Raw genomic sequence first — 15,266 nt, forward strand, 5'->3', positions numbered from 1 at the left:
GGAGATGAGCTTGTTGCCGCGTTCCCGTGTCGAGTCGATTGCTGCGCCGTAACGATGGAGAGCGATTGACCGTAATCAGGATATTGGGTTGATATGTAGCTATCGATATGTAGGTGCGATGGTTAGCTCGAGTCGCCATGTTATCTAGAGTTGATGTGAAGAAAGGGCAGTGACACGTCGGGGACACTTTTGGGGGTTGATTGACGCGTTTTCGACAGGGGATGGCGAAGGTTGCCACGAGAGACGGCGCTCGAGCAGGCTCGGTGCATGAAGGATGGTGTTGATGGAATAGAGTGGAGACTTTGCGCCTTTTGGAGTACGTACAAGATACGATGTCGACGACGAAGGTGAGGCGAGGCACGGCGGCCACGACTTTTCTCCCCTTCCCAAAGCAGCAAGACCCGCTGCTTGGCACCGGTGGCACCCTGACACCCTGACCCCGCCCTCTCTCTCACTTCAACTCGGAACTTTGCTCAATTGCCGGCCACAACTGCGCTAAAGACGCCGTTATCCTGCCTATCGCCGCCCAGCATTTCCATCTTAACCTAAGCAATCGGAGGCCACCGTCGACTGACCGCCCGCGAGTACAACCTTTCCATGCGTCGGATCTGACTCTGCCAGATGTGGCAGCTTATTCCCGCCTCGTGCCCGGCGCCTTGAGGACATCAATTGTGTGCCCTTCGTCTCCACTCCATGGAAGAAGAGTGACAACGGTCGACAAGTGACAAGCAGCACGGCCGCCGGATCTTCATCGCCGAAGCCGAAAGACGGTCGTCGGCCGCGCGCCATGCCAGATGCGAACACCACGGCCATCCTTGTGCCATGAATGGCGACATGGGCGCCGGTCCAAGAGGGGTTGCGGAGAACAGGTGCAACCGTGCGTGCCTGACCTGGGGCCCTGCGGCTCCCTCTCGACAGGGTCTACCAGCTCAATTCATGGCCGACGTCGCATCACCCCGATAAGACCACTCAAACCCAAGTATCCACTGCTTTCCTCGAGTTACTCTTGAACTCACCTCGCCTCTCCTCTGTGACTGCCTCCCCATCCAATTGATTTGCACATACCTCCCCTCACCATGCGCAGAGCTTCCTCCGCTACCGGGTCGACAGACTCGCAAAGATCCCACTCGCGCAAAAAGAGCATCCCCGGAGATCCCCACGTCAAGAAGTTCGCCTGCGGCTATGCGGGCTGTGGCAGGAGCTTCACGCGCTCCGAGCATCTCCAGCGACACCTCCTCAACCACACTGAAGGAGAAAGCACTTGTGAAAGATGCCGTGCTCACTTCAAGCGCAAAGACTTGCTTGGTAAGCTAGCTCTTTTTGACTCGTGTCGGACAAGTGAATGCAACCCAAGTCGTGTACTCGTCTATTTTTCCGCGTGGGCGCGAGCGCATTTATACCTACTCTTCCAATCTCTTACTTTTTGAATTTGGTCACCGTCTTTCAAGAATGGGGTGCATTGCTCCCGCCGTTTAGGCTTTCAACGTCACCAGTCCACATCCCACTTTTTCTTGTTCCACCAAACTTCTGGGCGGGCCACTAACATGGACCCAAGAACGGCACATGCAAAGACACCGCCAAAAGGACGAAGAAGCAGGTGGTGAAGGCCATGGCATCCTCAACACTAGAAAGCGCATGTGGAAGGATGTAGATGGCAAGATTGTCACGAAGCGTCCCAACCTGGGCACTAGCTCTCAACAAGGCTCTCCCGAAATCCGACAAGAGTCTCCCAACGCCGCTGCATCCATCGAAGACGACGCGCGGGAATTCGGCATTGAAATTCCAATCTCGCCTCCAATCTCCAGCACCAATTCGAATCCTTCCGAGACGTATGAGAGGAGAGCCTCCCATGCCACGACTGCCACGGAGCTTGCTAGCGACGATTGGGTCTTTCCTCCCTTGGCTCTGAGTCCAGGTCATGAATCGCCGGAGCTATACCAGGACACGGAGACGCTGCCTCAGGAGACTGAGCGGTTCTGGGGGTCATCCGAGGGCATCTCGTCAACTACTGGGATAAGCAAACCCTTTGACGATGTACCCTACGACGACATTTTCAACCCAGACACTGGTATGTTTTGTACAGTACGTCAAATGTGCGCCGCTGACTCCTTGACAGCAAGCTCCTTCAACATGCCCTTCACTACCATGAGCAATTACAATTGGCTGTTTGACCTGGACCTTGCCACGCAGCAGTCGTTGTCTACACCTCCAGACTTGTTTGCCCCAACGCACGTACACCAAGCTCCTGAAAGTCAAGCGTCCACTCATACCTTGGAAATAGGATTAAACAGGAGGCATACGCCAGCTGTCAGTGATCTTGCCACATCCACAGACGGAAGAGCCATGAATGCAACGAACCAGTCCCATTACGCCATGATACCCGAGCTGAGCATGGAAACCGGCATCTCACTGCCTCAGCTAGCCCCGCAACGAACACTCGCAGACACAAGCCCGCCCCTGTCCAATACGACAAGAAACTCTGTCGTCAACAGCGGCGAAACCTTGGGAGCATGCAAAAGCTCACGCAAGTCGCTTGCTGCGAACCAGAGCTTTCCCGACATGGACTTTGAGCGGCCAATGTCAACACTCAATCGATCTGCAATGTTACCAGTAATAGATGAAGCTACGAAGAATAAAATTGTGGATCTGATTGATGCTGCCAAGCCCATCACTCCGGATGGATTTTACATTTCGAGGACCCATCCTCTCCTAACGCTGTCCTCTCTGCAGACTTATAGCAACATGTACTTCACACGCTTCAACACTGCTTACCCGCTCATCCACCAGCCTACCTTTGAACCTGCCAGTGTTGAACCTCTGTTGCTTGTGTCTGTCTTGCTGCTCGGCGCTACGTATGGGTCCAAGGACGCGCATCAAATGGCTGTAAGAAGGACTTTGTCTTTGGCAATTAGCATGCTAATTCAGTGTCAGGTTTGCATTCACGATGTCTTGCGGCCTCAGATCTTTGCTCATCCCGGCTTCAACGCCAAGCCAGATCTTTGGGCGCTCCAGACCATTCTGCTGGTGGAATGCTTTGGCAAGAGCCGTGCCGGTCAAAAGCAGCACGACATGGCCCACCTTTTCCACGGACTGTTGATCAACTTGATTCGACGAAGTGACTGTCAAACAGTAAGCTCCTCAATCGCTGATCCTTCTTCCAACAATCTGGATGCGGTTTGGAGAAATTGGACAATTGCAGAGCAGAAGAGACGGTAAGTCGAAGTAGTGTTCATACTCTGGGAATCGGCTGATCAACGTTAGACTTGCGTACTTGTGCTTCATGTGGGATGTGCAGCACGCGGTTTTGTTTTGCCAATCGCTTTGCATGTCGGCCTTTGAGTTGCGCTCGAATCTGCCTTGCCATCAACAAATTTGGGAGGCAAGTTCAGCAGAGACTTGGTACAGACTTTGGAAAAAGCATTCTCGTCCACCCCTTTTCTTGACTACGCTGAAAACATATCTGGTCACACCGAAGCCAGTTTCGGCGCCAAAGCATTTGAATGCCCTGTCGAGAGTGTTGATGCTCCATGGATTGATGTCGATCAGCTGGGACATGAAGAGGAGGGACCAAACTTCGTTGGGTAGGTGTAACTGGTCTGACATCTGATTCAACAATCTGACTGTTGTCCCAGGACTTGTCGACAACACGCCGCTTGGCGACTGGAAGGCCCGCATTTCGGCCTCGTACGACGCATGGCTGGCCGACTTTGAAGCCTACTGCGCATCGTACACCGCTCGCTACTGCCAGAATAAGCACACCAGGGCTCCGTCGTCCATCCAGCAAAGTCTCCAACATGAATTCCGCCTTTTTGCCACTGCAAACATCGCCATCTATCACGCCGCGAGCTTCCACCTCAATGCCGAGTTTCTCGACATCCAGATCTACGCCGGTGCTCGACACATTCTCGGCCGTCCGGTACAGCGTGCCGACTTTGTGCGGTCTCAGCGAGTCGTCAAAAAGTGGGCTGCGGGAGCTGCAGACTACGCCAACCCGTCGTCGACGAGCAGGAATTTGGATGTGACAGATTCGGTCAAAGTAGCCCACTCGAGCAGCAATGCTGCCAAAGCGGCCTGGCACGCCGCCGCTCTCATCCGGGATGGCGCAACTCGTCTACGCGACTGGGACGCTGGCGGCTTGTTCCACTACCCGTGGTGCTTGTACCTGGCCTGTTTGTGCATCTGGGCATACTGGCATGCAAAGCCTCGAGACGAAGCACCACCCGTCCAGCCGACACTAGGAGCAGCAGCCAGCAGGCGCGACTCGCTGCACGCGTCAGGGGCTGCCTCATGGGAGAAGGACAACGCCTCCTCTTCCTCTTTGTCGACTAGACGTCGGCTGCGCCAGCGGTCACCGTCGTTGCCATCCCACAACCACCCCGCCGACCCAGACACCGAGTCCTTCGACGGCCACTACCAGCATGGCTCGGATGAGGAGCTGCTGGATTACGACGACGAAATCGACGAAGACGCGCCCATCTGGAACCCGGACTCGGAAATGCACGCCCTGCTCCGGGGCATGATGGCTCGCGCGCCCCCTTCGTCGGCGTGGCCACCGAAGCCTGCCGCTGCCGCCGCCAACATCAACAACAACAACAACACGACCACAGCCACATCGTCCTCGACCGCAACACCATCATCCTCATCATTGTCATCATCATCAACAACGACAGCTCAGCCAGCCTCCTCGCACCCGGACCAAGCCACCACGTCGACATCGTCAGCCTCGGCCTTTGCCCTCCCGCGCATCAGAAACATCAAGCGCAAGACGGCCGGCCTGACGGCCGTCGTCGCCCACGCCCTCAGCCGCGTCCGCTGGGCCGTCGTCCACGACGGCATGATGGTCCTGCGCGGCCTGGTGCCCGGCCGCGTCGTCGTCGGCAGCTTGGGCGGTGGCGCCGGGCCCACTCCCATCACCGCCGCGACGACCATGGCCGTGGGTGATGTGGGAATGGGACCGGGAGCTGGGGCGTCGGCGTCGGCGTCGGCTGGCCGTCGTGGTGGTGCTGGTCGTCGTGAGTCTCATGCCGCCAATGCGAATGCCGCCGCCGCCGCTGCGGCGACCATGGGGCTGGCAACAGCGGGTTTGGGTTCTGCTGGTGCTGGTAGCGCGTACGGAGGCGACGTTTCCGCCGCCGTCGCCGACGATGACGCTGGAGGCGTCTTGGGACTGGGCGTTGATGTGGGCGTGGGTATGAACCTGGGGATGAGTTTGGGCGTGGAGATGGACTTGGGGGGTGTTTGATTTGGGTTGATTGGGAGTGGGGCGATGATATAGTCAGGGGGTTGAGGGTCAGGGGGAAAATTTAAGATTGATCGTGCCTTTGTGCTGTAAACAAGTAGAAAAAAATCACAAATTCGAGTTTAGCAACGAACGACCGCGTCTAGCCTCATCAGTCATCACAAATTCCACAATCCAACCCCTTTCAAAATCCAATCACACAAGCAGACCATTACAAGCAGCACAATCAGTGGTGGACTATACGCAGCACAACCAGCGCTTGCAAAACTTTGGAGCAGAGTATTCCATTTAAACACTCCACGTACAGTTCAACATTTGTGCAAAAGTTCGAAAACGTTTTGAGTAGTCTGAACCAATGTAAATTCAGCACTAGCAAGCAAGCAAGCAAGCTGGTCCTATTTTTGGCATAGTGCTGTTTCAAATGTTTATCATCGGACTCCGAGGATATTCGAGACGGGCGCCGCAAGAAGCAGCAGCAGAGGTAATGTTTGTTCTGGGGAGGGAGGAGAGAGCACAGCAAAAGGCTACGTGAATGAGTGCTAGGGGGCTCGGGGAAGGCGTGGAGAACGGGATGGCCAATGGCGTTGTTAATTGAGCGCCTGTTGTAGTTTGGCTGGCGAGTCGAGGAGGTGATGATGTGGGGGAAGGAGGGGTGCAGTGAGCTCATTCAAAGCGAAGGCGTCGAAGAGGTGGAGGGGGAGCGAGAGGTCTGGTGTCCTACTCATTGTGGGAGTTCGGCATTTTTCACAGGAAGGTAGGTGATGGGGATTATGCCATCCAAGGGTGGGCAGGGAGGAGGGCACTTGCGCACACGATTTGAGTGATGTAGTGACGACGACCTGAAGGAGAAGCCTCAAGAATTTGCTCAATTACGCAGGTACTTTAAAGGCTTGCTGTACGTCGATCTGGGTATCCAGGCAGAACTGAAGCCACCCATGCAGACTAAGAAAGAAAGCATCGCGACGACGACGACACGACGATGACCAGTTCGCTCGACCCCTTCCACGCTTCCATCCACCCGTACATCCATTCATCCATCCATCCTGCAAACACCTTTGCCTTTCCGCTTTTGACTTTCCGGGAGAGTTGTCAGTTGCCGGTTACTGATGTCCAGTTGCCAGCTACAAGTCGTCCCAATCCGTCTTGTCGACCAGCTTGACGTACTCGAAGCCCCACTTGCGACACTTTTGCTCAACCTGCCTCCAGTACTCCTCTACCTTGGCCTCGTCCAGCTGCGGGGTGAGCTTCGTCGTGTACTCGAGCGCGAGGAAGCGCACCTTGAGGCGCGGCGCCAGCGTCGACAGCTGCTTGAGGTAGTGCTCCTCGGCCTCGGCGCGCGCCGCGTACTTGGGGTTGCGGTGCTTGTTGACAGGGAAGATGTCGGCGTCGCGGAGGACCACTTCATCGTCGTCGTCGTCGTTGCTCAAGTTGGCCGGCGCAATCACCTGCTCGTAGTGTTTGGCGCTGTACGGCGCCACGATGAGGTCGAGCTCCTGGAGTCCCGGGTTCAGCGCCAGTATGGTGTCGCAGACGCGGCGGAACGCGCCGAGGAGACGGTCGCGCGGCTTGCAGCCGGGTTCGCGCAGGCCGAGGGCCCTGGCCGACGCGTAGATGATGTTGGAGCGCGCGTGGTCCATCGGCTTGTTAAAGTTCCACGGAGGGAGATGGACAGTCAGCTTGCGCAGATGCGCCAGGCTGCGGTGGCCGATGGTCTGGAAGAAGCGCTGCAGTCCGACGAAGCCGTACACGTCTGGGAAGATGAAGCGCGTCTCCTTGTACATGGTGTGCATGCTCTCGCGGTGCACGGCACGCGACACGGTGAAGAGGCCCGCGGCGCGATGTCTCTTGCTGCCGCCGCCGCTCCAGCCGCTGTCGCGCACCACTCGGAACTGGTTGATGAGTAGCTTGCCGTCGACGTCGTACGTGATGCTCTCGCCGAAGTACTCGTCCTCGTCGTCAGCCTCAATGGCGTCGATGTTGAAGCCATTGTTGAATAGGTTCATGAGGTAGATGGAGGTGAGGCCGCCGACTTGATGGTGCTCGCGGCCGAATTGTCTTTCCTGCGAAGTGCACAGGTCGGCGAAGAAGCGGACCGGTTCGTCGTTGACGAGGGCGAACCTGTAGATCTCGTTGCGAATCTCGCGAGGCAGGCTGAAGAAGGGCGACTCGTTGAAGTTCTTGATGTCGGTTAGCATACACCTCGTTTTGGAGATCATGAGGAGCTGTCGTCTCACCCTGAGCTCAATCGCTCTGTCGCTGCGGACCCTCCAGGTCTCAAAGTCGATGGGGCGAAGCCAAAAGGACTTGGGCCTTTCTTTTCCGACGTTTCGAACCATGCTGAATCCTCAGCAGCTGGCGAAGTTGATGGGAGGATGCGGATGGGAAAGATGAAAAATTGCTGCACGGGAATTTTGCTTTCATCGTGGGTTCGACGACATCATCGCCGACATAATCGACGACATCATGGTGGCCGTGACTTTCAGTTTGGTGGTGAGGATGGGGCGGGAGCACCCTAACCGCGCAGGTGCAATTGAGAGCACACCATGACGACTCTCAATGCCAACCCTTTCAGAACATATGTACGCATCCGGGAGGTATTAGCTTTGGGGAACTGGGATTCTTTAGCATGCTATTGAGGATTCTAGAGGCTGCTTTCCCGCGTTCGTCAGTACAAAGCTCCTGCTGTGCTCATGAGGTGCTGCAGGGCTCAGAAAGGCATGGAAAGCAAGGGTGTAGCTCCAAAGGTTGCCACATGGCACCCAATCACTTGTCAGCTTTTCGTACCCGTCCTATGAGAAGGCTCAGTGTTCTCCATATCCCACCTTCTGGAAGCCCAAGCTCTTTTAATTTCCCTGCGGTACCTCAACACTAGGAAGTCGACGTTGGCATGCTGGATCGAATATGAGTCTGCTCACCTTCCAAATCAGGCAAGGGCTACCCCCTGGCAGGAGCTTCCTAACAAGCCAACAGATGCAACAATCTGGGATTCTAGGGACCACGGGTCAACAATGAAGAGGAGACAGCAGCCTTTTGTTTTGGCGGAGACCTTCGCACCCATGCGACGGCTTTACCCGAGGATATGTAGCCGAACGCGTGGAGGGCATGGAAAGGTGCGCAAGCTCGATACGTACGCCTCCCAGAAGACTGCTGAACCCCAATAACGGAGTCAAAAATTGTCCGCTCTCGGCGAATCTCGATGGCACCTGTGGTCATACAGCACCTACAAGCGAAGTCCTGCCATTACCGCGGTGCTCCATTTAAAGTGCGCGAACGTGGTCCCAGCACCAAGCCGTCTCCAGCAAAAGCCACGCGCTGAGGATCTTCGCCTCGCTTGGAGGGCGGAGGGCTATACGGGGAACGGAAGAACGCTCTGCAAATGGGCGATCCAGCGGAAACGCAGGGTTCAAAGTGCGGAGGACGAATGGTGCTTGGGCCAGACGAGGACGAAGAAGGAAAAAGAGATGGGTTCGTCACACAGCTCGGCGTCGCCGACGATGAGGAGGACGACGTTTTGGTTTCTGCCCCCTTCTTCCAAGCTCTTGCACAGGGTCCTTCTCGCAGGCCGGAACGGAACCTGAATCCCTCGACAACTCCCACACACACAAGTCAGTCAAGGTCGTGTCGAGTCAGAAATCGAGGGTTGCCAGACCGACACGGAGGACCGGTAGCGAGGCCGTTCAGTAAGGCTGAAACACCACGCTGGAGAAACCGGCCTCCTATTTGGCCGGATGCGCCGGCTTTGCTGGAGAGTCGGTGAAATTAGTTGCCTAGTCTCTGTGAGGCAGCCACAGCAAAGATGAGAGGGTCGCGATCTTCGTGGACAAAGGCGTTGTTGTTGTTGCATCATTCTGAGAACACGACGTCCAACACTGCCTCTCTGGCCCGCCTGAAATGTCGACGAATAGGCGCAAAAAAGCCCGAACAAAACAACCAACAAGTCGCATCCAAGACGGCGCCATGTCGGAACACAGTGAGTAGACGCTTGGGGCGGAGGACGGTGCCTCCCGTCCGAGGCTCCTGTTTGGGCATGTTGACGTACACGGGAGCAACAAAAATCTGATCCGGGTCGAGTGCGCCATCCGATGCCAACCAGCACGTGAGGAAACAGACGGCAGGCGATGCCATGCGAGCGCCATCAAGCGCTTAGCACCGAGAGATGACGATAACTCAGCAGGTGAAGCGTGGGAGTGAGAAGTTGCAGTAGTGGGGGAGGCCAACGGCCGGCCCGCCACTTTGCATGGCTGCTAGTGCTCGCTGGGGGCCTCCCGAATCCCGACGAGCCTCCTCTCGCTCAAACTCTCCATGACGGGGACCTTTCTCTGCTGCTTGCGACCAAAAATTCTGGATCTCAATCAGGCCACCCGCAACGGCCATTTGGCTGCATCCTTGAACAAGAGTGTGTTGCCCCTCCCCTGTCGTGTCCGCTCAAAACCCATCACGACGCTTCGATGATCCTCAAAATGACCACCACTCTTCCCACTTTACACCACTCACTGTTTACGCTCCTTTTATTGCAATGGCGCCGCATATCTGGGGGCTGATCAAGCGCAGCGCTCCTCCAAGGTTCCACAAAATGTCCCCCAGCAGAATTCCGAATGGCGAACTCAGAGAAGGCAGCGTCGACATTTTACAAGCCGATATTCCCTACCTCCCCAATTCCTCCCATGGCCCGACACATTCGAAATCAGAGGTGCTCGTCGTCGGCGCCGGCCCGGCCGGCCTCATGCTCGCGTAGGATTCCGTCTCGAAATTTCCTGATTGAAGAAAGTGGACTGAATCCCGTCTCAGAGACAACCTCGCGCGCTTCGGGATCAAGGTGGAAATCATCGATGACAGACCAGAGCGAACCCTGACGGGAAGAGCCGATGGTCTGCAGCCCAAATCCATCGAGACGCTGCGCCAGATGCGCATCGCGGATCCCATCCTGCGAAAAGGCGTCAAAGTCTTTGACATTTGTTTCTGGGTAGGAGCACGCGCTTGCCATAGTTTCGGGAGCTAACGGAAGAGCAGAGATCATCATTGACGGAAAAGATGCACAGAGCCGGGAGAGAGGTGCACTATCCGCACGAGACGGTAGACTTGCGGGATCCCTACATCCTTCTGGTCCACCAGGGAATGATTGAGCAGCTCTTCATCAACGACCTCAAGGAGAGGGGTGTAGAGGTGCAGAGAAACACGGCCTTTATGGATTTCGAGTACCTGCAGGGCAAGACATCACCCATCCAAGTCACGTGCAAGGCCGATGTGCAGCAGCAAAAAAAGACCATGAGTACGCACTACGTGGTGGGATGCGACGGGGCGCATTCGCAGGTGCGCAAGTCGATGCCGGGAGCGCAGCCGTTGGGAGCGTCGTCGGACGCCATCTGGGGCGTCTTGGACGGGCAGATTGAGAGCGACTTCCCAGACCTGTGGTCCAAGGCAGTGATTTACTCGGAGGAGGCGGGATCGGTGCTCGTCATCCCACGCGAGCGCAACCTGACGCGGCTGTACATTGAACTCAAGCCCGAGTCGAGGGGGAGCACGTCCAAGGATGAGCTCACGCGAGAGTTCGTCATGCAAAGAGCTCAGGAGATTATGCACCCGTTTTTCCTGCGGTGGAAGTCTGTCGGTGAGTCGAACCGAAGGAGAAATGGTATGAATGGGGTCTTTGCTGACTTTTTTCCAAGAATGGTACGGGAGATATCAAGTGGGCCAGCGCGTGGCGACAAGATTCATCGACGACCGGGGGCGAGTCTTTATTGCCGGAGATGTAAGACTTCCCCAGTCTTTTTCACTTTGGAGACGAGACTCACAACTGCGCAGGCTTCCCACACACACTCCCCCAAAGCCGCCCAAGGCATGAACACATCGCTCCACGATGCCTGGAACCTGGCTTGGAAGCTCAACCTCGTAATCCGCAAAATCGCAAAGCCCGAGCTGCTGGCGTCGTATGAAGACGAGCGGCGCAAGATTGCGCAGGACCTCATTTCGTTTGACTACGAGCACGCAAATGCCTTTGCCGCAGGCGACTCGACGGCGTTGGCGCAAAACTTCATGAAGAACGTGCGCTTCATCAGCGGCATCGGGGCCGAGTACGGCGAAAACGACCTGAACGTGGCGACGGACTCGATGGGCAGCGGCGCCCTCAAGCCCGGCTGCCTTCCCTCGCCGGCCAAGGTGACGCGGTACATTGACGCCAACCCCGTCGACATACAGCTCGACATTCCCACGCTGGGCCAGTTCCGCATCTACTTTTTCGCCAACGACGTGCACCGCAGCCGGCCGTTCTTGGAAAAGGCGTGCTCGGCGGCCAACAGCAGCGCGTCCTTCATCGGGCGCGTGTCGGCGGCCGCAAACGCCAGCTACACGCTGCAGCCGCCCGTGGCGGCGCCGCACGACGAGTTTGTGTGCCCGGAGCGGTACACGCCCATCTCGTGCCTCTTCACGTTTGCGCTCGTCACGCGCATGGCCAAGGACCGCCTCGAGATTGCCGACCTGCCCCAGGTGCTGCGCGACTCGCCGTGGACCGTCTACCTCGACAACGTGCCGCACATGGACACGCGCCGCCAGACGTGCACCGACAAGTGGCTGGGCCCGGACACGCTCGACGCCGACCAGGTCGCCGTCGCCGTCGTGCGCCCCGATGGCTACGTCGGCACCATCAAGATCTGGCAGGAGGCCACCACGAGGGAGAGCGGCGCTGGCGCCATGCGCTTCTTGGACGAGTACTTTGAGCGCTTTTTGACGTGCGATTTACCCGGCCAGGCATACTAGACGTTATGGAGTGCAGGGGATGAGACGGTGTGAGCTTGTAGAAGAAGAGGGGAGCATTTTGCGTATTTCTAGGCCATGGGCGCGTAGATGAAAGGCGTTGGATACATGGGTTTGACAAACAAGTAAGAGCATGATAATGAGTCAAGATTTTGGTTTTTTCTCTCCATTTGTTTTTGTTTACAGGTAGAATTGCTGTCGATTCTATGGTTAGGCGCCACGGTCATTTTTTGAAACGCATTTTCTGGTTTCTTTGTCCTCTTTCTTTGCCAGAGGTACCAACAGATGGTCTTGTCGCTGAAGACGAAAACCGCTCAAATGTTGCTTGACTTTGCCCATGGGATTGCATACCAGTCTCTCACAACGAGATCTCGACGAACCCATCCCTTCTCACTTCTCCCATTCCATTCCCTCGCCATGCCTCTGCCATCACATCCTCACAACCCAAGTCCGACGGAACCCCCGCGGACCCCGGCCCGCCTTCCATCCAGACACGCAACCAATCACGACACAGCCTCAAGCAAGCAGGGTCCAAGCACGCGCGCTATACCGCAAAGGGGATGGAGCTATGGCCAACGTGCAAGGTGAGGTGCCCTTATCCAAGGAACCGCCGCCCACTTTGCACCCAGCTCTTCCCCCACTTTCATCATCTGGTCGCCGCCGCCCTCCTGTGGTGACATGATGGCCGTGGTGCGATGCGGTGGGAAGGGGATGATGGGGGGGCAAGAGGAGCTCTGTGCACCACACCGCACCGCAGCATAATGGAAGCCGGGGGGCGCGCGGGGGGAGAGAGGCGCGGGGCGATCGGTCGACCACCCGACGCGATGGAGGGGCATGCACACGATGAACGCAGACGTAGCGAGTGGAGAGGATGACAAATTCCCTTTCTTTGGGCACATACTCGCGGGGTCAAATCTCCAACTGCGTTTGCGTTTGCGTTGGGTATATGTATACGGAGAGCGCGCGCGCGCGCAGATAAGTCTGTCTGGTTGGAGACTTTTGGAGTAGATGCCCAGCGCGGCACGGCGTCTGGCGCGCCCGTTGCTATGACTAAGGCGCGTGTGTGAGTGGTGCAAGATGGACGGCAAAGGGCGAGCAGTTGGAGAGATCGGGTTTGGAGATACGACTATTCTGGATGGACACGGCTCGATGGCAGGCCCGGCGGTGTTTGATTTGCGCCGCCGCGCCCCGCGGCTGTGGAGCTTCGTGGTGCCTGCATGGATGGTGGGGTAGGTTGGTATTATTTCTCCCCTCTGCTCGCTCTTTTCTCTTTTGGCATCTGTCATCTTTTTCCTGTTGGCTTGCTTGCGCCTCTTCCCGTCTGTCTTGCTGCTCGAGAGCAATTGACCTTGAATTCTGATCCGCCTCGTTTGTTTGCTCTGCGTCGACATCCTCTACAACTCAACCTCCACAATGGGCAAGAAGCGCGTCTTGGTCAGCTACGGCGTGGATATTGATGCGGTGGCGGGCTGGCTCGGGTCCTATGGCGGCGAGGACTCGACGAGCGACATATCTCGAGGTGCGTTGCTCATCTCCTTTCGACTCGCAGCCAGCATCAAACTCACATGATGGCGCAGGCATGTTCGCCGGCACCATTGGCGTGCAGCGGCTGCTCAAGCTCTTCGACAAGTACAAGATCAAGGCGACGTGGTTCATTCCGGGGCACAGCCTGGAGACGTTCCCAGAGGACTGCGCGGCGATCCGCGACGCGGGGCACGAGATTGGGCTGCACGGCTACAGCCACGAGAACCCCAAGGACATGACGTTGGAGCAGCAGCGCGACGTGCTGGACAAGACGTACCGGATGCTGAGCGAGTTTGCGGGCAAGCCGCCGCGCGGCAGCGTCGCGCCGTGGTGGGAGGTGTCGCGCGAGGGCGCCGACCTGCTGCTCAGCTACGGCATCGAGTACGACCACTCGATGAGCCACTCGGACTACCAGTGCTACTGGCTGCGCACCGACGACGCCTGGACCAAGATTGACTACTCCAAGCGCGCAAAGGACTGGATGAAGCCCCTCACAAAGGGCAAGGAGACGGGCATCGTCGAGATTCCCGGCAGCTGGTACATCGACGATCTGCCCCCCATGATGTTCATCAAGGGCGCCCCCAACAGCCACGGCTGGGTCAGCCCCAAAGTCGTCGAGGAGCTCTGGATGGACCATTTTGACTACTTTTACCGCGAGTACGACGAGTTTGTCTTCCCCATGACGATCCACCCCGACGTCAGCGGCAGGCCGCATGTGTTGTTGATGCACGAGAGGTATGTTGTTGTTCTTCCGAGCGAGGTTTGGGACCAGTCTAACGAACTCAGAATCATCGAGCACATCAACAAGCACGAAGGCGTCGAGTGGGTGACGATGGAGCAAATGTGCGACGACTTCAAGGCCAGGAATCCGGTGCCAGAGGGCGCGCTGATGCCCGCGCCTGCTGGAGAAATGTTGAAGAAGCCGCCGGTGGGTGTTTGAGTTGTAAGATGATGTACGAATCAAAATTGTAATTGGAACGGACGACCGACGAATGCCATGATTGGGTGGGTTGTTTTTCTTTAGCCGCGTGTGTAATGGAAATTCTTCAATGCCATGCAATGAGCTCTTGGTGTGGACATGGTGACCATTGTTCGCTCCTGGCGTCTCCGTTAGTCCAGGACTTCGGACGGCCTTCCCCACTTTGTTATCTTCGGTCATGTTTGTGCTTGCTTGAAGCCTCGGAGGAACGATATCCTCCGCCCGTGAGGCTCGCAAATTGCTCCAGGTCGGCAGCGTGCTCAATCATCGGGCTGTGCTTGAATCTGTCGGCGGTGAGGCCAAATTAGTCCTGGTCTTGCTTGCGACTGATGTCGGTCTCGTGAGGATAATCTTATTTGCCCACCTTGTGAGCAAGATGACTGAGCTACAGCGAGTCTTGGTAGCTGATCGTGGGCAGAGGAGAAAAGACGGAGGGGTTAGCAAATCTGAGGCTGCTTGTTGCCCCGACAACCTGTTGCTATTGACCGTCAAGTTGAGCCTGAGAGCTATCGAGACCAGGTCGAATTGAGAGACACAGGGAGGACAGGGAGCAGTAATTTCCTCAACAGTTAGAGCCATCAGGTCTTAACGTAGAGGTACAAGGAGCATTCAATCACCCAGGCATGAAGACTTAAAAAAGTACACGCGCCTCAAAGTGTGCAAGTCAAGAGTAGCATTCAAATTCAGATGTATGATACAACACAAAAGCTAAGCTAGAGGAAGGATCTTCAATCTCCGGGGACGAGGCATCCTGTGAGCAAGATGCGGAGAATC

At 56.6% G+C, this 15,266-nt stretch overlaps 4 protein-coding genes across 4 annotated transcripts; 3 read left to right on the top strand and 1 right to left on the bottom strand.

The window, feature by feature from the left end:
- The first annotated feature begins 732 nt into the window (after positions 1-732).
- Positions 733-5,365, top strand: BKA78DRAFT_383433 (fungal-specific transcription factor domain-containing protein). Its single transcript, XM_066893064.1, has 6 exons — positions 733-1,305; positions 1,556-2,068; positions 2,117-2,883; positions 2,932-3,212; positions 3,262-3,581; positions 3,633-5,365. Exons 1-6 carry the CDS (start codon positions 1,077-1,079, stop codon positions 5,240-5,242), a joined length of 3,720 nt encoding a protein of 1,239 aa, XP_066739022.1. The 5' UTR covers positions 733-1,076; the 3' UTR covers positions 5,243-5,365.
- Positions 5,366-6,360: 995 nt separating this feature from the next.
- Positions 6,361-7,575, bottom strand: BKA78DRAFT_356979 (uncharacterized protein; the record flags this gene model as incomplete). Its single annotated transcript, XM_066892147.1, has 2 exons — positions 6,361-7,416; positions 7,474-7,575. 2 exons carry the CDS (start codon positions 7,573-7,575, stop codon positions 6,361-6,363), a joined length of 1,158 nt encoding a protein of 385 aa, XP_066739023.1.
- Positions 7,576-9,755: 2,180 nt separating this feature from the next.
- BKA78DRAFT_258275 (FAD monooxygenase-like protein) lies at positions 9,756-11,992 on the top strand (the record flags this gene model as incomplete). The annotated part of the gene is made up of 5 exons (XM_066885266.1): positions 9,756-9,970; positions 10,028-10,202; positions 10,250-10,847; positions 10,906-10,988; positions 11,042-11,992. The coding sequence occupies 5 exons, from the start codon at positions 9,756-9,758 to the stop codon at positions 11,990-11,992; spliced, it is 2,022 nt and encodes a 673-aa protein (XP_066739024.1).
- A 1,221-nt stretch (positions 11,993-13,213) lies between these two features.
- BKA78DRAFT_289314 (polysaccharide deacetylase) lies at positions 13,214-14,566 on the top strand. The gene is made up of 3 exons (XM_066885765.1): positions 13,214-13,508; positions 13,567-14,248; positions 14,300-14,566. Exons 1-3 carry the CDS (start codon positions 13,403-13,405, stop codon positions 14,451-14,453), a joined length of 942 nt encoding a protein of 313 aa, XP_066739025.1. The 5' UTR covers positions 13,214-13,402; the 3' UTR covers positions 14,454-14,566.
- Positions 14,567-15,266: the final 700 nt, after the last annotated feature.

This window comes from Phyllosticta capitalensis (assembly GCF_038381095.1).
Source record: "Phyllosticta capitalensis strain CBS 128856 chromosome Unknown BKA78scaffold_12, whole genome shotgun sequence".
In the NCBI taxonomy this organism is placed as follows: domain Eukaryota; kingdom Fungi; phylum Ascomycota; class Dothideomycetes; order Botryosphaeriales; family Phyllostictaceae; genus Phyllosticta; species Phyllosticta capitalensis.